This window comes from Triticum aestivum, chromosome 7B, assembly GCF_018294505.1.
Source record: "Triticum aestivum cultivar Chinese Spring chromosome 7B, IWGSC CS RefSeq v2.1, whole genome shotgun sequence".
NCBI lineage: Eukaryota > Viridiplantae > Streptophyta > Magnoliopsida > Poales > Poaceae > Triticum > Triticum aestivum.
Genome location: NC_057813.1, coordinates 539,859,830 through 539,886,788, shown reverse-complemented (window position 1 = coordinate 539,886,788; position 26,959 = coordinate 539,859,830). Strand labels below are relative to the sequence as shown.

The 26,959-nt window shown below is 45.8% G+C and overlaps 2 protein-coding genes across 3 annotated transcripts; both read right to left on the bottom strand.

Moving 5' to 3' along the window:
• Nucleotides 1–1,004: 1,004 nt before the first annotated feature.
• Nucleotides 1,005–3,135, bottom strand: LOC123159096 (cinnamoyl-CoA reductase 1). Of its 2 annotated transcripts, XM_044576900.1 has the most exons (6): nucleotides 2,942–3,135; nucleotides 2,691–2,860; nucleotides 2,377–2,562; nucleotides 1,947–2,109; nucleotides 1,626–1,812; nucleotides 1,083–1,306 (listed from the first exon to the last, which is right to left on the bottom strand). In XM_044576900.1, the coding sequence occupies exons 1-6, from the start codon at nucleotides 3,078–3,080 to the stop codon at nucleotides 1,174–1,176; spliced, it is 978 nt and encodes a 325-aa protein (XP_044432835.1). In that variant the 5' UTR covers nucleotides 3,081–3,135; the 3' UTR covers nucleotides 1,083–1,173. The 2 variants fall into 2 exon arrangements, with proteins under 2 accessions (XP_044432834.1, XP_044432835.1); XM_044576899.1 differs by having other exon boundaries at nucleotides 1,005–1,306; nucleotides 2,691–3,131.
• Nucleotides 3,136–12,705: 9,570 nt separating this feature from the next.
• Nucleotides 12,706–18,657, bottom strand: LOC123158143 (uncharacterized). Its single transcript, XM_044576250.1, has 3 exons — nucleotides 18,538–18,657; nucleotides 14,316–14,696; nucleotides 12,706–13,925 (listed from the first exon to the last, which is right to left on the bottom strand). The coding sequence occupies exons 1-3, from the start codon at nucleotides 18,655–18,657 to the stop codon at nucleotides 13,611–13,613; spliced, it is 816 nt and encodes a 271-aa protein (XP_044432185.1). The 3' UTR covers nucleotides 12,706–13,610.
• Between the last annotated feature and the right edge of the window lie 8,302 nt (nucleotides 18,658–26,959).

Genomic DNA, 26,959 nt, shown 5'->3' with positions numbered 1-26,959 from the left:
TTGCTGAAGACTACGACGACCCCCACCACGACTTTGTCTGGGCCTCCAACGTACCAATCAAAGTCAAGACCTTCGCCTGGCTTCTCCTCGGCGATCGGCTAAACACGAAAGCCAACATGTTTCACAAGCATATTGCCCAATCAACTGCTTGCCCCAGGTGTCAAGACCCGCATGAGGATGCTCTCCATCTCATCTCCAACTGTTCCTACGCAGCACAGGTTTGGTCTTCTTTGGGTCTGCCGTCCCCAAACTCCCTGGATGATCTGCACCAACATCCAATGATTATTGGCCTCGACCCCAACATCTGGCCTTCGGTTGCTCTGACTATTACATGGAAGATATGGGACTCGAGAAACGCCCTCGTCTTCAGAAACGAGGATCACTCCCACAGAACTACAATACGTAACATTGTAGCAGATTTCTCCCTCTGGGTCTTCCGGTTCAAAAAGAAAGAAGACAATATCTCTGCTAAGCAATGGCTTAATTTCCTCTCTGCTGCTTTTCATTAACACCTGTTGTTGTAAACTGAACTACTGCTATAATTCTTCGTTCCTCTTTTGAGTGGTAATATATTCAGGTGGGGAAGCTCTACCCCCCGGTGACCGTTCAAAAAAAAAACATCATTCTAAACCATACTGAAATAGTCTTATGGGGTAAATATGTCTAGCTTTGATAGTTGGTGTTATTTAGAAAAAGAGGATTGTTTTTACTTTTCAATTGTGCTACTGAATACAGTGTTGTTAGTCCAACATTTGAACCATAAAAGCTAGCCATAGCATGTTTTTGACGGCTATTGTCCCATCAAAGGGAGGTAAAAATATACATAAATTTAGAATTCAGCATTTTCAAAAGATTAAACATTTATTTGGGAAGGTGAACCACTATAGAAATTCTGTTAGTGTATGAAGAGCAAATTAAGCGCAAGAACATACTTTGCCTGAACTGATTTCTACATACTTTGCCTTTTAATTTTATGACTAGGGAAGGATCATCTTCTGGTATTCTGAATCATTTTGATGCGCATAGCAAAATTTTATTCAAGCGAAGCTCGAGACAAACGAGGCTGACATAAACTTACAAAATGAACAAAATCCAGAATGTGCTCATTATCGGCATAGAAATCTGCCACCGGCATCTCAAGCTTATGAAAGGAACTACATCAACATTGTTTGTTCAATTCAAGACAGCTGCAGCCTTGTATGATTCGACACTGTCCCTTAGGGTCTCTTCAAGTGGCTTGGTTTTCCAGCCCAGCATCTCAAGCTTCCTTGAACTAAACGAGGGTTCGTCATCCACTTGGACAACCCTGCCATTAATTTGGAGCAAAAATACGCATCAGGCCACACTAGCCATGTCATGGCATCATTGGCATGCCACCATTACTAATTTGCCTATGCAAGAAAGATGGACTTATATGCAGAAATTAGAAATAACAAACTGATTATCATGCATTCAGACATTCAGTGATTCCACATGGCACAAAGCACCCTAGCAAGTATGCAGAAACATCATTTTTGTTTCATTCTATATCAGAAATCAGCGAAACAATTCAGAGAAAGCGTTGTAACTATCACTAAGTTTCAATTATAAGCGCATGCATAAACATCAATTAATGTCAGGCTTACTTGTTGGCAAATGTGTAAGCAGGATACATGCCCTTCATCAGGTCTATGACATCAGAGACTTTCCTTGCATGTGAACTGCATACATAGCGTCCGGAGACCTCTGGGGTTTCATACACCAAGATGAGAGCATCGGCAACGTCTCGAACATCCACGAAGTTTCTGATTTTGCTCTTTACCTCATTATCACCTACAGAGAGTCAGAGCATAAAACCATTCCATATAAACTAATGTCTGAATATTAGGCCTAATGCAGCATGGAAACACAGGCAACGAGCGCTGTGGTGATGACTATTTCGGAGCAGTGTTGCAAAGTGAGATAACCTTTCAAGAAATCAACTATGACCGAACTGCTCGCATTCACCGTAGGTTGCAGCAAGGGCCCGATCACCAGCGACGGACAGACGGTCACAACATCTAACCCGCTTCTCTTTGCGTAATCGAAGGCCTGAAGCTCTGCTAGTGTTTTGGAAAGGTTGTACCAATTCTGACAGAACAATGTGAGTCAGAATTAGAAACTGTGGAAACTGTAAACCACATGTCTGCATAACTAAGACGATATTTGAAAAGCATGAATTTCACTGTAGACAACCCAATTCTTCAGAATCGTATGATAATTAATAATCAGCAACTGTGTGATACGTAATTTCTAGCACAAGCGTAACACACTGCAGTAAGTCGCGAAATGTCAAGAAATTAATGACTACATACTTGCAGGAACGATCATGACTCGTGATTTGGTTGGTGATCTCACCTCTGTGGTTCTGCAGTAGTCGACGTCAGACCAGCAGTCTTCATCCATGGGCTTGCCTTCAGGCCAGCTGGGGTTCGTCATGACTGCAGCGACGGAAGACACCATCACAACCCTCTTGACCTTAGCCTCAGAGCAAGCTTTCAGGACGTTCATCGTGCCAGTCACAGCAGGGGCAATTAAATCAGCCTGCAGAAACATGGAGGCGCTGGTTGGATTACAAGAACAGAACAGGACGTGTTCCCCTGTACCCGTTTATTGACTGAATTTCGAAAGACAAAACGAGAGGGTGGGAAATGGGGAAGGGGTAAAAGTACCTCGGGGTTGGGGGTGTGGTTGGCGAGGACGGGGCAGGCGACATGGAAGACGACGTCGCAGCCGGCGATGGCCGCCGCCATGCTGTCGTAGTCCAGCAGGTCGGCCTTGAACAGCCGCAGGCTCTCCGCGGCGCCGTCCAGCGCCGCCAGGTGCGCGTTCTTGGCGTCGCCTTCCGGCAGGAACAGGAGATCGAATCTTCGTTCAGCATCGGTCACGGTCACGGAAGAATCCAACGGTTCGAGAAACTCACCGGGGTCACGGACGGTGCCGTGGACGGCGTAGCGGCCGCCGCCGCGGGAGAGGAGCAGCTTGACGAGCCACGAGGCCACGAAGCCGCCCGCGCCGGTCACGCACGCCGTCGTCGTCGTCGTTCTCCCGGCGCCGTCCATCGTTGCTATGGCACGAGGGAAGAGTGTCGCAGGTACTAGCGGCGGTCAACGAGCGCACGCAGCTATTTGATGGCGCGCTGGTTTGGCCCACTATTGGAGCACGTGGAAATCGCATGAGTTGACGAAACACTTTGATGATGGTACTCTACTGGTTAATTATGCAGTGGACGGATAGAGCTGGCAAATTTGAGTATTAGTACAAGTCTGAGCTCGTGCCGTGCCGACTGCGCTTTTTTTTTCCGGAAATGTTAACGCCCATACATGTGGATGTTGACTATCTCGACCACACGCATCCATCACCGTCTAGTACTATATGCATGAATCTTGGCACAATCTGACTGATTTTCTGTGCCACGTAGGACAAGGCGTATGTGTGGTGTGTGACATAGTTCGCCCACACATCCGTTTTACCACACGGAAGGGGCGGTGTGTGGGCGTTTAGCAGTTCACCCACACACCAGTTTTTAGTCACGCACAAGGGCTGGTGTGTGGGCATTTGCCATCTCGCCCACACGCCCGTCTCCTCTCCCACACCCTAGCTGCTAGTTGCCATGTGTTTTTGCAACGTCCATGGCAACTGCCCTAGTGTGCTTTATAAGCAGGTGGCAACTCTCTTTTTTTACCCGAGTTGCCATATGTTTTTGCAGGGTACACGGCAACTGCCTAGTGTGCACGTAAGCAGATGGCAACTCTCTTTTACCGAGTTGCCATGTGTTTTTGCATGGTATATGGCAACTGTCCCAACGTGCACGTACATGGCAACTGCCCTAACATGCACGTTAGCAGATGGCAACTCTTTCTTTTTACATGGCAACTGCCCTAGCATACTTGTGAGCACATGGCAACTCTCTCAAACTGCCTAGTGTTAGTATGTGGCAACTCCTAAAGTTATGAAATCATGGCAACTACATTAGATCAGACCATACATGGCAACTGCAGTTGAGCAACCATGGCAACTGCAGTTGTCCGACATGGCAACCGTAGTTCAGCGATATGGCAACTGTAGTTAAACGAACTTGGACGAGGGTCTGGACCATGGCAACTGTGGGCGCGCGGTGGGCGTCACGCGTCGCATGCGGGACCAGGATGGTACGAGGCCTGACATACGGGCGTGTGGGCGTTATCAACTTCGCCCACACGCACGCGTGTGAGAGGGGTCGGGAGGGAAAAAAAGATATGTGTAGGCATTAGTTGTTTTGCCCACACTTAGGTGTGTAGGCTGGTTGCTGTCCATGCCACACGGGGTGTGTGGCACAACTACCCGATACACCACACGTGTGACAGTTATCGGGATCTTTTTTTTCACACTACTACACTACCGCGGTGGCCTGTGCAACAGAGCACTGAGCGGCGTGGCAGAGCTTCCCATAACCACGAATCACACACGGGGGTCCAACTACAGAAGGTGAAGCGGTGGCCCATGCAACAGATCACTGACACTGAGCACCTCCATCGGTAAAAATAAAACCCGTAAAAATGGTTTTATGAAGTGTCCATATAATTTAGATGAAGTCCTCACGTGAGATTTTTTTTCTCAGTTCCCGTAAAAGGATTTCATAAAAATGATTTTTGACGGTGACACGACGGCGGCGGCAAACTTGGGACCACGATGGTCTTATTTCATTATAACAAATCTGCCAGGCGAGCGGCGCCATGGCGGCGGCGGCAGTAGTCGGTTGGGGTGGCGTGCTGGTCGATGACGGTACGGTGAGCATGATGAGAGTGCCGCCGACTCTGATGACGGCGCACTCATGTGGCATTTTTATGGGAAGGCCTATCTTTCCATAGATGTAGGAAAAGTTTTAGACATTATAGATGATCTTATAAGTTTTTGCGTGTTTACTAGAGTTGTTGAAGAGTTTTTTTTTCAACTTTCCCTAAACCATGATTATTTTAACGATACGAAAATTATTGGCAATACTCTAAAAGTGGATTTCTTGCTCACAAGCTTTATGGAGCTTGCTTTTCAAAAAAAAAACAAATGTAATATTTAAATTTTTTAAAAATTCCTAAAAGAGAAACATACAAAGGGATGTATATTATATTTTTGTAGGTGAAAATATTTGTTTTATCCACACAAAAATAAAACCATGAATGATATGTAAGATGATTGACCGCAATTGTTGGATGGAGTGGATTAAGAGATGCTCGGCTCGTTAAGCTCGTGCTCATTAAGGCTCGGAAACTCTGCTCGGCTCGGTTTGTTTGAAACTCGTTAAACTCATGAGCGCTCGTTAACAGATTTTGATGTGTTATTGTTTACAGGATGAGTGTGTAGATGTGGTTTTTACGAAGGAAGATGGTGACTACAAAAGGAAATGCAACAGTTTGTTGCCTCTGATGTAGATTAGATTGAATATATGGACTGAGGTGCTACGGAACTTTTGTCATGTAAGATAAAAAATATGTGTTGGTGTTGTTATTAACGAGCTTAATGATGACCCACAAGTATAGGGGATCAATCGTAGTCCTTTCGATAAGTAGGAGTGTCGAACCCAACGAGGAGCAGAAGGAAATGACAAGTGGTTTTCAGCAAGGAAGTATCTGCAAGCACTGAAATTGTAGGTAACAAGTTGTTTGATAGCAAGATAATTTATAACAAGCAAGTAACAGTAATGGTAACAATAGTGCAACAAGGTAGCCCAATCCTTTTGATGCAAAGGACAGGCCAAAACGGTCTCTTATGATAAGCAAAGCATTCTTGAGGATACACGGGAATTTCATCATATCACTTTCATCATGTTGGCTTGATTCGTGTTCGCTACTTTGATAATTTGGTATGTGGGTGGACCGGTGCTTAGGTGTTGTTCTTACTTGAACAAACCTCCTACTTATGATTAACCCCTGGTAAGAATCCGCAACTACGAGAAAATTATTAAGATAAAATCTAACAATAGCATTCAACTTTTGGATCCAAATCGTTTCTTTACGAAGTAGCGCATAAACTAGGGTTTAAGCTTCTGTCACTCTAGCAACCCATCATCTAATAACTACTCCACAATGCATTCTCTTAGGCCCAAATATGGTGAAGTGTCATCTAGTCGACATTCACATGATATCACTAAGACAATCACAACATACATATCATCAAAATATCGAACACATATCAAGTTCACATGATTACTTGCAACATGACTTCTCCCGTGACCTCAAGAATAAAAGTAACTACTCACAAATAATAATCATGCTCAAGATTAGAGGGGTATTAAATAGCATAATGGATCTGAACATATAATCTTCCACCAAATAAACCATATAGTAATTAACTACAAGATGTAATCAACACTACTAGTCACCCACAAGCACCAATCTAAGGTTCCGATACAAAGACTGAACACAAGAGATGAACTAGGGTTTGAGAGGAGATGATGTTGTTGAAGAAATTGATGGAGATGGCCCTCCCAAAGATGGGAGAGTTGTTGGTGATGACGATGACGATGATTTCCCCCTCCGTGAGGGAAGTTCCCCCGGCTGAATCGCTCCGCCGGAGGGCAAAAGTGCTCCTGCCCAAGTTTCGCCTCGAGACGGCGGCGCTTCGTCCCGAAGGTCCTCCCCTTATTTTTTTCTAGGTCAAAATGACTTATTGATACGTCTCCAACGTATCTATATTTTTTGATTGGTCCATGCTATTATATTACCTGTTTTGGATGTTTATGGGCTTTACTTTACACTTTTATATCATTTTTGGGACTAACCTACTAACCGGAGGCCCAACCCGAATTGCTGTTTTTTTGCCTATTCTAGTGTTTCGCAGAAAATGAATATCAAACGGAGTCCAAACGGAATGAAACCTTCGGGAGCGATCTTTTTGGAACAAACACAATCCAGGAGACTTGGAGTGGACATCAAGAAGCGAACGAGGCGGCCATGAGAGTGCGCGGCGCGCCCCCCACCCTCGTGGGCCCCTCAAGCGTCAACCGACATACTTCTTCCTCCTATATATATCCACGGACCCTGAAAACTTCCAGGAGCACCACAAAAAACTATTTCCACCGCCGCAACCTTTTGTATCCGCGAGATCCCATCTTGGAGCCTTCGTCGGTGCTCTGCCGGAGGGGGAATCAACCACGAAGGGCCTCTCCATCATCACCAAGGCCTCTCCGATGAGTTGTGAGTAGTTTACCACAGACCTTTGGGTCCATAGTTATTAGCTAGATGGCTTCTTCTCTCTCTTTGATTCTCAATACAAAGTTCTCCTTCCTCTTCTTGGAGATCTATTTGATGTAACTCTTTTTGCGGTGTGTTTGTTGAGATCCGATGAATTGTGGGTTTATGATCAAGTTTATCTATGAGAAATATTTGAATCTCTTTTGAATTCTTTTATGTGTGATTGGTTATCTTTGCAAGTCTCTTAGAATTATCAGTTTGGTTTGGCCTACTAGATGATCTTTCTTGCAGTGGGAGAAGTGCTTAGCTTTGGGTTCAATCTTGCAGTGTCCTTTCCCAGTGACAATAGGGGCAGCAAGGCACGTATTGTATTGTTGCCATCGAGGATAAAAAGATGGGGTTTATATCATATTGCTTGAGTTTATCCCTCTACATCATGTCATCTTGCTTAATGTGTTACTCTGTTCTTCATGAACTTAATACTCTAGATGCAGGCATGAGTCGGTCAATGTGTGGAGTAATAGTAGTAGATGCAGGCAGGAGTCGGTCTACTTATTACGGACGTGATGCCTATATACATGATCATGCATAGATATTCTCATAACTATGCACTTTTCTATCAATTGCTCGACAGTAATTTGTTTACCCACCATAATAATTATGCTATCTTGAGAGAAGCCACTAGTGAAACCTATGGCCCCCGGGTCTATTCTCTATCATATAAGTTTCCAATCTACTTTATTTTGAAATCTTTACTTTTCAATCTATATCATAAAAATACCAAAAATATTTATCTTATCATATTATCTCTATCAGATCTCACTTTTGCAAGTGCCCGTGAAGGTATTGACAACCCCTTTATCGTGTTGGTTGCAAGGTTCTTGTTTGTTTGTGTAGGCGTGTGGGACTTGGGAGGAGCCTCCTACTGGATTGATACCTTGGTTCTCAAAACTGAGGGAAATACTTACGCTACTTTGCAGCATCACCCTTTACTCTTCAAGGGAAAAACCGATGCATGCTCAAGAGGTAGCAAGAAGGATTTCTGGCGCCGTTGCCGGGGAGGTCTTCACTCAAGTCAAGACATACCAAGTACCCATCACAAACTCATCTCCCTCGCATTACATTATTTGCCATTTGCCTCTCGTTTTCCTCTCCCCCACTTCACCTTTGTCGTTTTATTCGCCCTCTCTTTTCTGTTTGCCTCTTTTTCGCTTTTTCTTGTGTGCTTGTGTGTTGGATTACTTGTCACAATGGCTCAAGATAATACTAAATTGTGTGACTTTTCCAATACCAATAATAATGATTTCCTTAGCACTCCAATTGCTCCTCTTAATGATGTTGAATCTTGTGAAATCAATGCTGCTTTGTTGAATCTTGTTATGAAAGATCAATTCTCCGGCCTTCCTAGTGAAGATGCCGCTACTCATCTAAACAACTTTGTTGATTTGTGCGATATGCAAAAGAAGAAAGACATGGATAATGATATTGTTAAATTGAAGTTATTTCTGTTTTCGCTGAGAGATCGTGCTAAAACTTGGTTTTCGTCTTTGCCTAAAAATAATATTGATTCGTGGAATAAGTGCAAAGATGTTTTTATCTCTAAGTATTTTCCTCCCGCTAAGATCATCTCTCTTAGAAACGATATTATGAATTTTAAGCAACTTGATCATGAGCATGTTGCACAATCTTGGGAGAGGATGAAATTAATGATACATAATTGCCCTACACATGGTTTGGATTTATGGATGATCATACAAAAAATTTATGCCGGCTTGAATTTTGCTTCTAGAAATCTTTTAGATTCGGCCGCGGGAGGCACTTTTATGGAAATCACTTTAGGAGAAGCTACTAAACTCCTAGATAATATTATGGTTAATTATTCTCAATGGCACATCGAAAGATCTACTAGTAAAAATGTTCATGCTATAGAAGAAATTAATGTTTTGAGTGGAAAGATGGATGAACTTATGAAATTGTTTGCTACTAAAAGTGCTCCTATTGATCCTAATGATATGCCTTTGTCTACTTTGATTGAGAATAATAATGAATCTATGGATGTGAATTTTGTTGGTAGGAATAATTTTGGTAACAACGCGTATAGAGGAAACTTTAATCCTAGGCCGTTTCCTAGTAATTCCTCTAATAATTATGGTAATTCCTATAACAACTCTTATGGAAATTTTAATAAGATGCCCTCTGATTTTGATATTAGTGTTAAAAAATTTATGAATTCTCAAAAGAATTTCAGTGCTTTGCTTGAAGAAAAATTGCTTGAAGAAAATGAATTGGCTAGGAACGTGGATAGAATTTCGCTTGATGTTGATTCTTTGAAACTTAGATCCATTCCACCTAAGCATGATATCAATGAGTCTCTCAAAGCCATGAGAATTTACACTGATGAGTGCAAAGAAAGAACCACTAGGATGCATGCTAAGAAAGATTGCTTTGTAAGAGCATGTTCTTCTAGTTTTCATGAAAATAATGATGAAGATCTAAAAGTTATTGATGTGTCTCCTATTAAATCCCTATTTTGCAATATGAATCTTAATAATGATGGGACTGGAGGTGAATCAACTTTAGTTAAAAGGCGTTCCGATGATTTAGAGTATTTTGATCTTGATGCTAAAATTGGTAAAAGTGGGATTGGAGAGATTAAAACTTTACATAGCAATGAACCCACTACTTTGGATTTCAAGGAATTTAATTATGATAATTGTTCTTTAATAGATTGTATTTCCTTGTTGCAATCCGTGTTGAATTCTCCTTATGCTTATAGCCAAAATAAAGCTTTTACTAAACATATCATTGATGCGTTGATGCAATCTTATGAGGAAAAACTTGAATTAGAAGTTTCTATCCCTAGAAAACTTTATGATGAGTGGGAACCTACAATAAAATTTAAAATAAAATATCGGGAATGCTATGCTTTGTGTGATTTGGGTGCTAGTGTTTCCACGATTCCAAAAACTTTATGTGATATGCTTGGTTTTCGTGAATTTGATGATTGCTCTTTAAACTTGCACCTTGCGGATTCCACAATTAAGAAACCTATGGGAAGGATTAATGATGTTCTTATTGTTGCAAATAGGAATTATGTACCCGTAGATTTTTATCATTTTTGATATAGATTGCAATCTTTCATGTCCTATTATTCTTGGTAGACCTTTCCTTAGAATGATGGTGCAATTATTGATATGAAGGAAGGAAATATTAGATTCCAATTTCTGTTAAGGAAAGGCATGGTACACTTCCCTAGAAAGAAAATTAAATTACCTTATGATGTGCTTTTTCAGGTCTAGAATTCCAGCTGCCAGTATTCTTTCTCTTTGTGTAAACCTTGCATATTATGAGAGAAAAGGAATTAGAATTACTCCCAAAAGCATTATTATGCATAAAAACATTATAAATAATAGTAGCAAAACATGATGCAAAATGGATGTATCAATTTCCCCAACCTTAGACCTCACTTGTCCTCAAGCGAAAACCTAAATCGAAAAACATGTCCACATGATTGGAGAGAGAGGTGTCGATAAAAACAAAATACAGGCATAGAAGCATCATGCACATTATTATAACAACAAAGAACTTTAACATAAAACTTTATCAAATAACTTTTATCATATAGCACTAAAAAAAGACACATCCGTGACATTTTGGGCCGAACGAAAAAAAATTATGTCATGCTTATGACACTTCTATGACGATAATTGTGACAAAACCCGGTATCATCATAGATGTGGTGGGCTCCTACTTCTATAACAAAAAATCATGATAGAAAATGGGCTTTTCGTCCTGGGCGGGCTGGAGACGCAGATGCATGACATTTTTTGGGCCGTCCATGACGGAAAAAAAACCCGTGGTAGAAGCGAGGGCGAGGAAAATATCGGGGAGCAGTTATGGTGGGTGGTCGGGGGCCGAGCGATGCGCGTTTCACTCATACAAATACGCGCGTGGGTGCGAGGTGTTGGGATCTAACTGAACCCGAGCGAGGCGTTCACCTACTGAACTCGAGCAATTACGTTGTAGGATACACACTGAACCCGAGCGATCGATCGATCTGGCTGTTAACTGAACACGATCGAGCGATTCCTTCGCTACTGCTGCTAATTGAAGCCAATCGAACCTGCTGCCTCCTTCCCTTGATGAACAATGAGCGCTGTGGGGGGGTGTGTGTGGATGAATAGTTCCCGGTGGGGGGTTGGATGAACAGGACCCCGTGGTAGTAGAGTCCGTTGCCGCTGGATGAACAGGATCCCGATCGATCGAGCCGATTGGGGATGAATGAACAGGACCCCATGGGGGGCTGGATGAATAGGACAACCCCATGAAGGGATGGTTGAACAGTAGCCGGTGGTGGCTGGATGAACAGTAGCCTGTGAAGGGGTGGTTGAACAGGACCCCGTGGAGAGGGCTGGTTGAATAGTAGCTGATGGAGGATCGGTGGAGGCTGGATGAACAGGAGCCCGTGGATGAACAGTTGCAGGTGGAGGCTGGAGGAGGTCGACAATGGATGAACAGTATCCCGTGGAGACTAGAGAAGGTCGATGGTGGAGATGAACAGTAACCCATGGAGTCCTGTTTTGCGGTACGCCACACCCCTCCCGATGAACAGGACCCCCGTTTCGACCGTAGCGCTCCAACACAAGTCCGTTTCCTCTGTTTTGCGGTACGCCACACCCCTCCCGATCAACAAGACCCCGTTTCGACCGTAGGCACTGAACACAAGTCTGTTTCCTCCGCTTTGCGGTACGCCAGACCCCTCCCAATGAACAGGATCCCGTTTCGACCCTAGGCCATCGAACACAAGGCCGTTTCCTCCATTCCGCGGTATGCCAGGCCTCGTTTTGATCAGTTGTTCCATCCAAGTCAGTTGCCTCCCGATGAACCCAATGACGCAGTTTCTCTGTTTTGACCTAGCCGGTTGGCTGCCGATGAACATGATGTCGTTGCTGCCTCTCCATGTGCACGAACCCTGGCCATACCTATGCGCGAGTAGGCATTTGAGACCCGGCCCGTATGTATGTATGTGGCCGTATTTACTTTCTTGCACCCTGGTTGTACGTACATGTACATGCTACATGCACGCCTCTACTATGACAAATGCACGCCCAGGGGGGCGCCCTCCACTCTCGTGACCGCCTCTGGCACTTCTTGGAGTAGGGTCCAAGTCTCCTGGATCACGTTCGTTGAGGAAATCACGTTCCCGAAGGTTTTATTCCGTTTGGACTCCGTTTGATATTCTGTTTCTTCGAAATACTGAAATAGGCAAAAAACAGTAATTCTGGGCTGGGCCTCCGGTTAATAGGTTAGTCCCAAAAATAATATAAAAATGGAAAATAAAGCCCAATATTGTCCAAAACAATAGACAAAGTAGCATGGAGTAATCAAAAATTATAGATACGTTGGAGACGTATCAACAAGCAGGACAGTCCAAAGGTCGTGACAAATCGTATGGACCGAATATCCATGGGACTGGAAATCCTAGTGGGTGCGATAAACCCTGCAATGCATATAGATATTGGAGTGTAACCATAATTGATAAACCGTCCTCACAAAAAAGATGACCTGCATACTTCAAAATATACAGACTGAATTGAGTGGACAGACATTAACATAGACCGTTCTCAGGACTGACCACACACCAAAAGCGGCAGTATCTTTACCTAATAATAAAAAAGAATTGGGTTTCTGTCGTCCGTCATTGTCATTTTTTCAAAAAAGCCCCTGTTGTTTGTTGAATTCAACCCACAGTCCTTTATCAAGTGAGTTCCTAAAAACGTTTCATTGTTGCAAAAGAGCCCCTGCATTAGTTAGAATTTAGCCCGCAGTCTGCAGTCAGCCCTTATATTCCTTATCCATTCCAAGACTCCACCGACGGCCACTCGCCGCCGCTTGGCGCCGGCGTCCACGACGCCGCTTCGATGACCCCTCGCCACCCGGCGTCGCCGGCAGCCACCAGCAGGCCGCTATCCCATTTCCTCTCATCCTCCTGCTCATGCCTGCGTCCCACCATCGTCAGCGAGGATCACCTCCAGCCTCCCCTTCCTCTGCTCCTCCTCCTCACCTCGCAGTCGAGCGCCGCTCCTGCAGCACCTCCGCCGCCCGCCTCTGTTTGCCGGTGCCCCATTGCATGTACCTTCATCCCGCCGCCACCTCCTGCCCTGCGTCGCCCGCCACACACCGCATCGACCAGGACCGCGTCCCTTCCCAAACGACCGCGATGATGGAGGGCGCCGGCGCGCCGCCCAGCTCCTGACCGACGGATTCGCCGGCTCCCCGCTCCTCGGGGAAGAGAGGAAGAAAGGCGAAGGAGAAGGGGCACAAATTGAGGGAGGCGGTCGCCGGCGATGGCGGCTCCGGTGAGCCGCAGGCAGGCAGAGAGACGAGCTCCTGTTGAGGCGGCCGGGCTCGGTGCGGGCTGGTTCATCCGGATTGAGCCCTTCCTGCCCGGGCGTCTCCATCGCCATGGACGGCCTGCACAGCGCCGACGCCTGCTTCTCTCTTGGGAGGGCCATGTCGCCTCAGGTCGGGCCCCCCATCGGCCCGCCGGACGTAGGCAGGTAAGGACGAACGGCGGCTGAGATTGGGCCTCGCCTTCTTCTTCTCTGGTAAAGAAAGAATTGGTTCTTTGGTGCGCTTTGCTGGGTGGGCGGCCTCGCTGAATTGGTTGCCTCTGTTTTTTTCATTTGTCATCGAATGTCCACCGACGGAGACCAGCACCCTCTGGATCGCCAAGCTCTGTTCAGACCAAAAGATAAGCGCGGGTAAGTACAATTCACCATAATATACAAGTGTATATCATCGATCAGTATATGTTTGTCATTGCCAAGTAGATATACTGCTGCAGATTGCCCAATGGATAAAGCAATATCTTGAAGGTTTTTGCCACTGCCGGTTGTTGGATTCATCAAACCTTCCTTTTAGATTTGGCAATGGATTTGGGATTATTGATGGCCTAGCCACTAAACAGTGAACGAAGGAGTCAGAGGTAGCTTGAAGTGCAAATGCTTCACCGGCTCTAATAAAACTCATGTCTGCACATGGAGCAGTACAAGCTAGCTACGACGCTGGATCGATTTCATCCGCTGGCTGCGGACGCATGTACGCGAATGCTCAAGGAGCGCTGACCTCGGCGTCGAAAACTCGGGGCTCAAACGACAACGCCGATCCGAAGCCCCGGCGGCAGATCCACGCGGCCCCTTCAAGCAGCCGCCGGCCACCGCTGCCGCGCCTCCGCCACAGCCCCAGCCTGCCCCCGCGCGCAGCCCCGGCCACCTGGAGCCCATACGCAGCCGCCCCGCAAGTGGCCGACGAAAGCTTGGAGGATTGTAGAGAGGAGGGAAGAGAGAAGGGGAACGCGGCACCGTGGACTGGAGCACGGTCCCGTGGGTGTGTGTGTGGCTGGAGCAGGGAGAAGAGGCGAAGTGGATAAGGCACGCAGTGGGAGATAGCTCTCGGTGTGGATTGCTTTTTTAGTTGGCTGCACCGACCAGAAGCTCCTAGATGTTGCTATACGTGCCAGCACTGAATGCATTTTATTGTTCTTCTAAATGAGCACCAATATAATAATTGGTAATAATTGGTTACTGTTGTTTGTTGTCACTGTTATAGTTTAATTTTTATGCCTACCACATCTTATGAATACATCATGTGATATACAATAATTAAAAATGAGTAAAATATTTGAATAAATAGTTCTTAAGGAAGAAGATATTTGGAGTTCACCGGGACTTGACAATTAAGATATTCCCCAACTCTGGATGTTACCGACATCATTGGTGAGATAAGAAGGAGAGAGAGGGTTGGATGAAGAGTGACCACGATGCATCTTGAAGTTTACCTTTTTTTCTAGACAATCCAATTGAAATTTACATGTGATGGGTAACACAGAAAAGCTTGCTTTTTTATGGTGATGTTGGCCAAGTTCAAATAATGCAAAAGAAAAGGAACAAAATATAATCTTGCAAATCAAATAACCAACATTATCTCTTTGCTTTCGAATATTAACAAAAAAAATGTATATAAACAATCCCAATTCAATGCACCATTACTCTTTTGCCCAACAAAATCTTTTGAAAATTCTACAAAAACTTTTGAATTAGTTATTAAACCCTCAAATAGTATACAACAATTCCATCATCTGTATATCCGGCTAGAAACAAATACAACATTCCTCTTCCAGCTGATGACAGTGCTAAGCTGAAGGAGGCGCCATCCAAGGACATCCCTATGACTTTCTCAACTTTATACTACATGGTATGGGCATCGAGTGTGTGTTTTTTTAAATCGCGTACCTTTTCTTGTTTAAAAAAAACATGTTTTTAAATATATATACTCCCTCCTTCCATCTATATAGGGCCTAATGCATTTTCCGAGGCTAACTTTGACCAAATATTAGAGCAATAATATATGATATGCAACTTACACAAAGCACACCGTTAAATTCGTGTGTGAAAGGAGCTTTCAATGATATAATTTTCACATTGTGCATGTCATGTACTATTAATCTTGTCAATAGTCAAAGGCAGTCTTAAAAAACGCATTAGGCCCTATATAGATGGAAGGAGGGAGTATATGTTTAAAAAAAGATCTCAGAATCCCCCAAAAATGTTTTAATTAAAATTATATTTAAAAATTCTCGTTCAGAAAAACATGTGTAAAAAATGTTCATTTTCAAAACATGTTTCAGTTCTGCTAAAAGATTAAAATTTCAAATTGTTTAATTATTTTAAAATAATAAAATGTTTGTGTTTTTCCCAAAAATAAAATATAGAACCGATTACTAGACTATTCCATGCACCCCTACCCTTCCATCAAATGAAGGATGTTAGGGTGGCTTCTTTGCTACCATACTTCATACTTCAAAAAAATGAACAGTATAAACTTATTACTTATGTTTATCAGAACTGTATATAAGAGATGGCGCTCACTATCACACGGAGCAGGTTTTACGATATTTTTCTCCCGTTGCAACGCACGGGCCCTTTTTTGCTAGTAATAAACAATACAGGGTTCACAAACACAAATCAAGTACTGAACAATAGTACTTACTACAGACAAGCAAAGTTGCACTAATTAAACTTTGCTGACTATTTCTTGCCACCAACCTATGGGATGAACCCCGCATAACTGACTAGGCCGTGGACTTTGTGAGAGATGTCTACCTACACCATCACCGTATCGTCAACCTTGGAGAACCTAACAGAGTGGTCTTTCCACTCATAAACTTGATGATGAAGACATGCCACATCAGATTTGTTGGGAAGCTTTACAAGAACCACACCCTTCATAATCGAAGGCACAACCAAGAAATTGTTGTGGTCAAGTACAGCCTCGAGAACACGCCTGGCAATAATGGCGACAAGGACACATGGCGACAAGGACACAACAGCTAGATAGTTTAGCAGTAGAACTCATCCTCAGGTCTTCCAGTTCAGACGACATGACTTTGAGAACTTCATCTCCACCGCGGACCTGGTTCTAATTCAAACAGAAACCATATTTTATTACTACCTCCGGTCAGAAATATAAGATGATTTTTGATATTATACTCCATATATGACTACATATACACACAGAAATGAGTGAACAGAGACACTAGAACATGTCTTCAAAGGCACGAGAGCAGAGGGATTACTTGCAATATCCATAACACAAGTTACTGAGGCAAATATACCCTCTTCAAAGGTAGCATTGATGTTCATAAAGTACTCCTTCCGTCCCAAAATTCTTGTCTTAGATTTGTCTAGATACGGATGTATCAAGTCACATTTTAGTATTAGATACATCCGTATCTAGACAAACCTAAGACAAGAAATTTAGGACAGAGGGAGTAGTTGAAAGTAATCTATAAGAAATCAGTGTCAATCTCTCGCATGTTTTGGTCAAAAGAGGAATTTAGAACCATCATTTGGCACACAAAAATCACATGCAAGATCACCCAGAAAGTTGTACTACTAGTACTAGTACTGCGTGTTAGATGAAAAAACATGATCAAGATCGAGAAAAAGATCATCAAGAAGAGATATTACCTAGGCTTTCTTAATGAGGGATCCCGGATAGGGGGGCTTGGACAGGGCGATGGCTTTCAGCTTGTCTGCGGTAGTCTCGGCGGGGTGCTTGTGCTTCTTCGTACCATGAGCCTCGACGGTTTTGGCCAGAGCCATAGACATCACATTGTCCGGTGCTCCAGCGTCCATCCAAGAGAGGAAGCTGAGAGAGAAGAGTGAAATGAGGAACGAGATGAGGGAGAAGCAAAGAGAGTGGGGGTTTTCTTCAAGAGAGGGAGCTGAGAGAGAAGAGTGAAATGATGGTTGCTTCATCCGTCCAACTTACTGCTAGAAAGGAGGGGGTTTTGTGATTTGACGGCTCATTGGGCATTACTGCGGCGCTTCGATCGAGGTAGTCTACCATCACTCTACTACGGAGTAATTTAGTGCATGGATGGTGGACCCCGATGCTGGCTGTCCCACACGTCGGCGAACGTGAGTAATTTAGTGCATGGCTGGAGGAGGATCCGCACGGTAGAGCATGTCCACCGTTTTTCTAAAAAAATGATTACAAAGGAGTGTGAAACACGGCAGCCACTTGAACATACACAGTGCTCCTACTACTAGGCATGTGCAGTGGTTCATATGTCAGTACTACATAATCTTTTTGCTAGTGTAGTAAGATATGACGATAACAAATGATGTTGTGTGCATGTCAACTATATGAACAGTAATGTAGTAACATAGTACCGCTTTTTCGACTATCTGGTCGAGAATGAACGGTGAGATCAATGTTAACAGAACTAGGTCTACAGCGCACGGAGAGTATGGTGCTACAGTACTCCACGAAACATGAACCATATGAAGCACGAATAGTGTTAGGCAGGGTGTATGAAGGGTGCACGGGATGGGAGCAAAAGTTCCCTTCTCGACCCACTTTTGGGTGTTTGGCAGAGTGCATGAAGGGTGCATGAGTCCACACTAGTAGGTTAACACAAATACACGAAGAGGAAACAACTATATTGAGATGAGAATGCAACCAAACACACCCACACACTTTGTGCTACAGTGACTAATCTGCACCATCTGAGTTTGATCCAACGGTCATGTTGTGCCGAGACATGGACATGCCCATGCAGAGGGCGCCTAAACACCACCGAAGTCCCTCTGCTTCTCGAGGCGCACGATATTGGTGATGCAGGGTGCAACCGCCCGCAGAGCCCGCTCCCGGTCGACGGGAGCCAGCTCGTCAAAGACGGCGTCCAATGGCACGAATGGATTCCGATGACGGAGCCCTGAAAGTATTTGCCCGGCAACGGCGATGGCAGCCCGCAACCCCTCCTTGTCCAGCTCCACCCCACCATCATGCGGAGACGGCTCAACTCCTCGGAGATATAGGTGAAGAAGGAGACCAAGTCAGGAAGCTGCAGCTCATTGAAGTCGACCGGGTGGTCGAACGGGTTTAGCCCGATGACCGACATGGTCGCTCTGGCACAACGGTAGGCATCGCACAGCCGCAACACGTGCCTGGCAACTTGGTTCACCAAGTGGCTGAGGCGATCCTGGACCTCGTCACGATCAGCCTGCTCGTACTCCAGCCGGCTCACCTGACGGCCTATCATATCTCCTGCTTTCTGCAGCAACGCCACCGACGCCTTGAGCATCTTTGTGGTGGACGCCTGCCGCTTTTGAAGCTCCGTGAACTCCCGCACATAATGGGGGAGCATGGCACTCCTCTCCTCCTTGAGCTCACGGAGCTCCACGTCCTTGGACCTGAGCTCCGCATCCTTGGCCCGGAGCTCCTATGTCAGGCGCCTCACCTCGGACTCCGTGATCTGCTGTGCCGCCATGGCACTAGGTAGAAGCTATGGGGAGAGGAAGCAAAGGGGGCAAAACGGCTGAAAGGCAATGCAATCTACGGGAAGGCGGAGGGAGCCAACCAAGGAGCGGGGAATCTTTTGGTTTTCACCATGGTAAAACACCACTCGACGACTTCTCACATCAGGGAGCAGTGTGTTTTACAGGCAGAGTCATCATGACTAATTGCTACCGCGTCTGCTCCCGTCTATCAAAAAAATTAAAAATCCTACCACACCCAAACACCAGAGCGACGCTGTGCTGGATATTTAAATTTACCCGCCGGCAAGTAGATAAAAAGGGGGTGAAAAAACAATTGTGGCGGCGGCCTAGCTAATCGGTCAAAGTAGCCCAACTAGCTAGCCATCGTGCTTCACTGATGTACTCGACGGGAAAGGTGGTCTTTCATGATTTGATTACTCATTTACTTGCTTCGGTGCTACGACCGAGGAGGACCCACAATACGCACGGTAGGACGTCCCATGTCAGGAAGAATATATGCGTGCACCACCTGGGAGGACCCTGAAACCGCGCGGTAGGGTGTGCCATGTCTAGACACGGGGGAAAAATGTGCGTGTAAAAATATACTGTATCAGATATAGTACCTATGGTTCGACCTTGGGACCCAGCCAGTCGGTCGAAAACACCCCACTAGCCACATAGCTTCATCATGCTAACTTGGCACGGAGGATAGGTGTGGTTAGCTCCGTCTCGACCAACCACAACGTCTCTTGTTCTAGGCGATTCTTCTATTTTCCAAGCTTTTTTTAGTTGTAATAACACCACGGCAAGCTAGTGCCGCTCTTCGTGTGTGCCCATGAAAGGTTAGATGATGGAGAGGAGAGAGAGAGATCGCAGACCTGGGACACACCAGTAAGTGAGTCAACGGTCATGCACGTGTTGACGAGGCACTCCCTCTACTCTACTCAACGTAATACTGTATAAAATCAAGTCATGGGACAAAGCCAACAAACATTGTTGTTTCTGGCTATTGACTTATGCTTTGTAGTCTAGGTTGCCAGTTCGAATTTCGTCTTTCAGATTTGTTAGTTTTAGGTCTAAATTTGATTAATGATAAGTGGGACCCCGTGTGTTGTTCTGATATTTCAGTGTAGGATGTTTTTTTTTGAACAAACACTTTGCGCGGTTAGACAAGTAACGGCACGAGTTACACATATTTTGCAAGTTTAAGAACAAAAACGACAATGACATAGAATATCACATCCACCCTGCAGCTTAGATGCTATGGTGATACGAGTTTTTACACCGTTGGAAGTGGGATCCAATGGCTTGGGAGTAGTCTTTGTAATTATGCGCAATTTCCAAACTCTCCAAAGTTTTTTTGCAAATAAAACATTCAGGCCTCGTGTGTGCCGCTGCATCTTTGACCCAATGGCTCCCTGTTCCTCATATTAGGTGCTCCCCGTAGCTTAATTACCCGTTACGGTGATATGAGCATCTAGGTCGTATGATCAGTCATCATATGGCACATGCGTAGTACTTGTACTTTCTGTGCAATTCCCAAACTCTCTCAGCCGTATATGGCAAAAACATTCAAACCTCCTACTGTGGGCCGTTAGATCTCCATGAACTTGTATCACCATAGAACCTATGGTGCGGGAGCACCTCATATTCCCCCGTGCGAGAAAACATAAGGTGCTCTCGTAGCTTGGATGCTACGATGATACGAGCTTCGAGGTTGTTTGATCTGAGATCCAATGGCATCCGAGCAGTCTTTGTGCTTGTAAGCAGTGGCCGAACTCTTTGGGGGCTTTTCTGCAAAAAACCATTCAAACCACCAAGGAGGTGTTGGGTCACAAATCCAACGGCTCCGAAGAGCTTGTATCACCAAAGCATCTAAGGTGTGGTAGCACATGATATTCTTACATACAGGAGAATATGATGTCCTCCTTCATCCTAGATGCTACGGTGATACGAGCTTCGAGGTCGTTGGATATGGGATCCAAGGGCATCTGAGTAGTTTTTGTACAAATTGTGTGCAATTCTCAAACTCATCAAGGTTTCCTGTAAAAATATTAAGACATCATGTGAGTTGTTATATCTCAGATCTACAAGCTCCAAGCAACTTGTATCGGCATATAGCATCTAAGGTATGGGGGCACATGATATTCTCCCGGGGAGGAGGGGTGGGGGGTGCACAACCAATCGGTGGTTGGGAGGGTGGGGACAAATATTATCTAAACAACCCTAAACAGAGCTTCACAGTGTTATCTAAGGTCGAGGGGTTGACCCCCGACAATCATAGCTCCGCCTAAACACAATATTTGCATGTACTGTAGTGCTAGACTTAATATTCATTTTTCAGTTTCTTGTTCATTTTAAATATTGAAGTGAGGACCATGCATGTCTTACATTTTACTCCCTTTGTTCCTAAATATTAGTATTTTTAGAGATTTCAAATGGACTGGCACATACGGATGTATATAGACATATTTTAGAGTGTAGATTCACTCATTTTGCTATGTATGTAGTCACTTGTTGAAATCTCTAAAAGACCATTATTTAGGAATAGAAGGAGTATTTTTGAATTCGTGTCATACATGCATGGTTTGGGAAAATAGATGCACTATACTTATTGTATTCTTGTTGTGTTCGTCTCTCTCTCTCTCTCTCTCTCTCTCTCTGTGTGTGTGTGTGTGTGTGTGTGTGTGGTCATATGCTTGATACATACAAAGTTTTCTCACCTCCATATAGTTCATCTTTTAAATTTGAATTTGCATTGAAAAATTACTAGGGATACCATGAAATGTGAAGTCCACATTGAGATCACTATATCACAAACTCACTCTAATTCAACAACTCGTCATAAATCACTTCCCACGTTGAGATTAGTATTTGCAAGGAAAATACGGGCATTGTAATATACATAGATTCGTTCGGCAATTTAAAAGGTTCCTTTCGTATTCTCGAATGGTAGGACCCAACGGCATACCAGCCAGACCTTGGCTCGTGTTGATCCTATAAAAAACCGGGCTCGTGTCCTTTTGGTGGCGTGCGTGGTACGCACATTAGGCAAGCCCAACCACTCGAGCCTCAGCATTTCTAGTCGAAATATCTGGCGGCCAGAATTCCAGTCCTAGGAAACCCCCCTCATGTCCCCGGTCCATAATGACTACCGATGAACAACGGAGGGATGCTTTAGTAACTAGACAATGTTACCTAGCGTGCCGAGCACAGTTCAATTCCCTCGGTAGCCGCTCACCAAGGTCACCCGTCAACTGCATTGCCTAGTACTACTACTACTACACCAGGATGAGCACATAATTGAGCCCGTTTGTTCGTGCCTAGTACTTGAGTTAATATATCAGGCAATGCATTGGTACGGAGGGATTATCCTTTTACTCTGCATATATAACTTGTCTGAAGTCCAACTAAGAAAAATGTTTGACCAAATCCTTTCTTAAGAAATACAACAGGACAAATGTATGGCTTGAAAATGTATTGCATGATGCAGGTTATGATATTGTTTCGAATCCTGGATCTTAAATTTTAGAAAATCCAAAAGTGACCATAAATTCTTGAAACTAAGCATGGGCACGTGATATGGCACAAATATTACTTCGTAAATTTTTCTTCAATTTGAGACAAGCTGCTTAGGACAAGTTGCACAAATGAAGAGCCAAGGTATTTTGGAACAAAGACCTGTCACGTTAAGGCGAACACTTTCACTATTGAAACCGTGGGCGTTTATGTGCCACCACGAGTCCCGCTTCTCATCGGCAAGTGCCGTCCGAGCAAGCGTGTGAGTCAACGGGAGGCGTGCGAGCAGACCACTGCGCCGGCTGACAGGGAGGCGTGCGAGTAGATCGCTGTGCAGGCTCATCGGGAGGCGAGCCCTTTCACCAGGTTCCACCCCCACCTTTGTCCCAACTGCTCCCACTTTTAATGTCACCGGTGCCGCAGTTTAAAATCAACCCCGCACTACCCGGTATTGCTACAATCTTCTCTCTTCCTCTCCGATTCTCCTGTCGTCTACCGCCAACCAGCCTGACCTAAATGTATGCCATGCCGCATCACGATGTCTGCCCTTAGTCTTCCAGTTTCCTGAGGAAGACACCCATCCAGAGTCTCAAGAACATAAGGCGCTTTGGGACGAGCTTGAAGTGGCCTTGCGGGAAGACGCCGCGCCTGTCCCTACTCCCGTTCCGGCTCCCAATGCCCCGACTGCGGCAGCGCCCATCCCCGTGGCATTGATGGGCTGGGAGCCGCACATTGTCGCCGAGCTTGATGTCACGGGGTTCCATGAGGTCCCCGCCAACTTTCACGCGCCCGTGCACCTGCCAGCGCCTGCTGTCGGTGTCAAAACCGGCAGATCTCGGGTAGGGGGTCCTGAACTATGCGTCTAAGGCTAATGGTAACAGGAGGCGGGGGACACGATGTTTACCCAGGTTCGGGCCCTCTCTATGGAGGTAATACCCTACTTCCTGCTTGATTGATCTTGATGATATGAGTATTACAAGAGTTGATCTACCACGAGACCGTAGAGGCTAACCCTAGAAGCTAGCCTATGATTATGACTGTTCTTGGTCCTACGGACTAAACCCTCCGGTTTATATAGACACCGGAGGGGGCTAGGGTTACACAGAGTCAGTTACAGAGAAGGGAATCTACATATCCGAATCGCCAAGTTTGCCTTCCACGCAAAGGAGAGTCCCACCCAGACACGGGATGAAGTCTTCTATCTTGTATCTTCATAGTCCAACAGTCCGACTAAAGTATATAGTCCGGCTCTCCGAGGACTCCTTAATCCAGGACTCCCTCAGTAGCCCCTGAACCAGGCTTCAATGATGATTGAGTCCGGCGCGCAAATTGTCTTCGGCATTGCAAGGCGGGTTCCTTCTCCGAATACTCCAAAGTAGATCTTGAACACAAGAATCGTGTCTGGCTCTGCAAAACAAATTCCACCTACCACCGTAGAGCACATAATATTTCACGAATCTAATCTGCTGACAGTTTCTTTATAGCGTGACATCACACCGCAGCCTGGTTTTTATTCGAACCATTTTATCAACCTGCCACGACACGCTTCGTGAGGCGGTTTTATTGGCACATCTTGTCAAAGTAGAGATCGTGTCCCCTTATCACGGGATTCTCATCAATACAGGCGTAGGTAACCCAACCGTGCCATTAGCATGGTGCTTGGGGAATAAGCGAGTTTTAGGGAAAACAAGGAGGCACATGATTTTACTACCTTTATAAAGGGATAAGGATTCCCCTCTTTCACCCGCACCTTCTCCTTCCTCTGCCTACTCTCTCTCTCGAGCTCCAGCGTCCAAGAATTCACCTTCTCCGCCCACAAGAGCATTCCGAAAATGTCTGGATCTGGAGCTGGAGGCAAGTGGATGGCCTCCACTGTCCGGGAGAAGGATATAAAGAAACTTTGGGAGGCCGGGTTTCTGGCCAAAAAGATTGGGCACCGTCTCCCGACAGCGGGACAGATCATCCCTACCCCAGAACCCCACGAGAGGGTCGTATTCCTCCCTCACTTTGTCCATGGGTTGGGGTTTCCCCTCCACCCATTCGTTCGCGGCATCATGTATTACTATGGGATCGATTTCCATGATATATTCCCCAATTCCTTCCTCAACATCTTGACTTTCATCGTCGTGTGCGAGGCCATCCTCCTCATTTCTCCACACTTTGGATTGTGGCTGAAGATTTTCAATGTGAAGCCCAAGGTGGTGGGCGGCGAGCACACAGAGTGCGGAGGCGCCATGGTGAGCAAGATGCCCAACGTCGCATGGCCATCCGGTACATTAAATGATTCCGTCAAAGGGTGGCAGCAACAGTGGTTCTATGTCACTGAGCCATGCGGCGCCAAATGGGCCGCGGCTCCCGGATTCCAATCTGGAGCCCCATTGCGGCTTACGTCCTGGCCCGAGAAGGGCCTAGACTGGTCTTCATTAGACGAATTGGCAACGCTCTAGGCGCGCGTCAAGAGCATGGGAGACAAGAACATCAAACTCGTTGACATAGTCCAAGTGATGTTGGTTCGCCGGATTCTCCCATGCCAACACAGGGCTTAAAATTTATGGGAATTCGACCCCGCCAAGCACCAGACCCTGATGGAGCTCTTCGACACAACGCACGAAGATATCTGGAAGGTGCTCTTCAATTCTGGCAAATCGTGGCCGGACTCGGCCGAGGACCGTGGGTACAAACTGTCCCATCCCACAAGTTCGGTAAATTTTCATATATTGGCAAGACATACGCTTCAACTACGTATTTTAAGGGTAATGCTTAATATATTTCCCGACAATTCTCCCAGGGTTGGACGAAGAAGGCAGAGCGGATCTACTGTCCGGCCCCGCTTCTAGAAGAACAAGCTGGCCCACTTCTAATGAAGATGCTGGTCCCGGCGCCTTATAAGGCGCCTAAGAAGAAGGCCGAGAAGGAGGCCAAAGAGACCAGGGGCGGCCTTCGTCGCAGGGGTACTTCGGACAAAGTGTCCGAAGACTCTGAGGCCCGCTCCTCCTCCGAAGAGGACGAGAAAAGGAGGAAAGCCAATCCCCCCCAGCATGGGGGAGAAAGAAAAGGACAGCCTCCAAATGCTTGGAGGCCAAGTCGTCTAAGAGGGGGAAAGCCTCCTCCATAGACGATTCCACCACCACCACCGACAACAGCCCGGAGTGGGTTCCCAGGGTCCAGCCCCTGGTTAAATCATGAGTACATAAAATCCGGATACATTAGCATATCCAGACTCATTATCACACAATGTCGATGTATAGAGCCACACATATTGCAGCCCGGCCAGGTCTCGCGCCGAGCATTCCTTGCTGGAGGATTCGCTAGGTTTGAACGCAATGGACAACGGAACTCCCCTGACGGCCACCTCCCCCAAACATGCGGACGACCCCGAGGTGTCGTCCCAAAGGGGCCCAGGCCAAGGAGGGGCTGGGAAGACCGTCCGAGTGGCGCCAGAGGGTCAAACCTCGGCAGCCGGCCACATGGGGGAGGAGCCCCACATGGATACTGACGGTGGGGGCCGGCTTGAATTCGGCCCCCAGTCGGACATAGTTCCGGAGACCAACACGGCTCCGGAATCAGGCAGGAAACCTTCAACAAAAGGGGGTGCGCCTGTTCCACCGGCGACCTCTGTCCAGCGAGAGGTGTCGGATACTTTATCGACAGCGTTAAAAAACACTTCCATCGTTGAAGAACACCGCGCCCTTATGGGTGCGGTGATTGAGAAGATTCAGTCTTCCGAAAGCGGGCTGACTGAAGCCTGCACCAGCCTGTTAACAGGCTTTGAGGTAAGTGGCGAGGCTTGAAGAGTGTCATAGTATATATAGTAGCCCCTGATACACTGTTTGGTGTACGAAAAGAAAAGTCGGACAGAGGATCGAATATATGCTCGTAGGAGACTTACCATGCAACACCCTTATTTATTATTATGTTTTGTCTAAGCAGGCGTCTTTATTGACTACCACTTCTCATACTGCAGAAGTCTCCGGACTGAAGCAGCGTCTGGAGCGGGTCGAAGAAGAGCTCAGCCAAGTGAAGAAGCAGTTGGAGGATAATCAAGGTATGTAAAACCTTGTTTTTATTTAGTACAAATAAATGATTGATTGTGATGAAAAAACGTCGTGATGTGTGCCAGGAGCGATGGCCGAAGTCGAGGCTCTTAAGAAGGCGGTGACCGAAGCCGAAAAGAGGGCATTCAAGGAGCAGGCCAATCTAAAAAACACGAGGCCAGGGTTGCTGAAGTTCAACAAGAACTCCAGGAAGCTGTGAAGAGGTGCGAGACCTTGGAGCAGAGCTTGTCGAATAAAGAATATGAACTCAGCAAGGCTCATCAAACCGCACGTGATGCCCAGGGTGAGTCCAAGGCGCCCTCCAGGAAATCCAAGAGGCCAGAAAGATTGCAGCGGGTAAGGCTTTTTCTATGCAAAGCAACTATGTGAA

Excerpts from the sequence above, each read along its gene's own strand:
- LOC123158143 (XM_044576250.1), bottom strand. The coding sequence starts at position 18,657 with ATGTCGGTCATCGGGCTAAACCCGTTCGACCACCCGGTCGACTTCAAT. Across the intron at positions 14,697-18,537 it reads TGAGCCGTCTCCGCATGATG|CAACATCTAGGAGCTTCTGG; the intron begins GTGGGGTGGAGC and ends TGGCACGTATAG. Across the intron at positions 13,926-14,315 it reads CCCGAGTTTTCGACGCCGAG|AGCTTGGCGATCCAGAGGGT; the intron begins GTCAGCGCTCCT and ends TGGTCTGAACAG.
- LOC123159096 (XM_044576899.1), bottom strand. The coding sequence starts at position 3,080 with ATGGACGGCGCCGGGAGAACGACGACGACGACGGCGTGCGTGACCGGC. Across the intron at positions 2,110-2,376 it reads ACTACTGCAGAACCACAGAG|AATTGGTACAACCTTTCCAA; the intron begins GTGAGATCACCA and ends TTGTTCTGTCAG. Across the intron at positions 1,813-1,946 it reads CATAGTTGATTTCTTGAAAG|GTGATAATGAGGTAAAGAGC; the intron begins GTTATCTCACTT and ends GACTCTCTGTAG.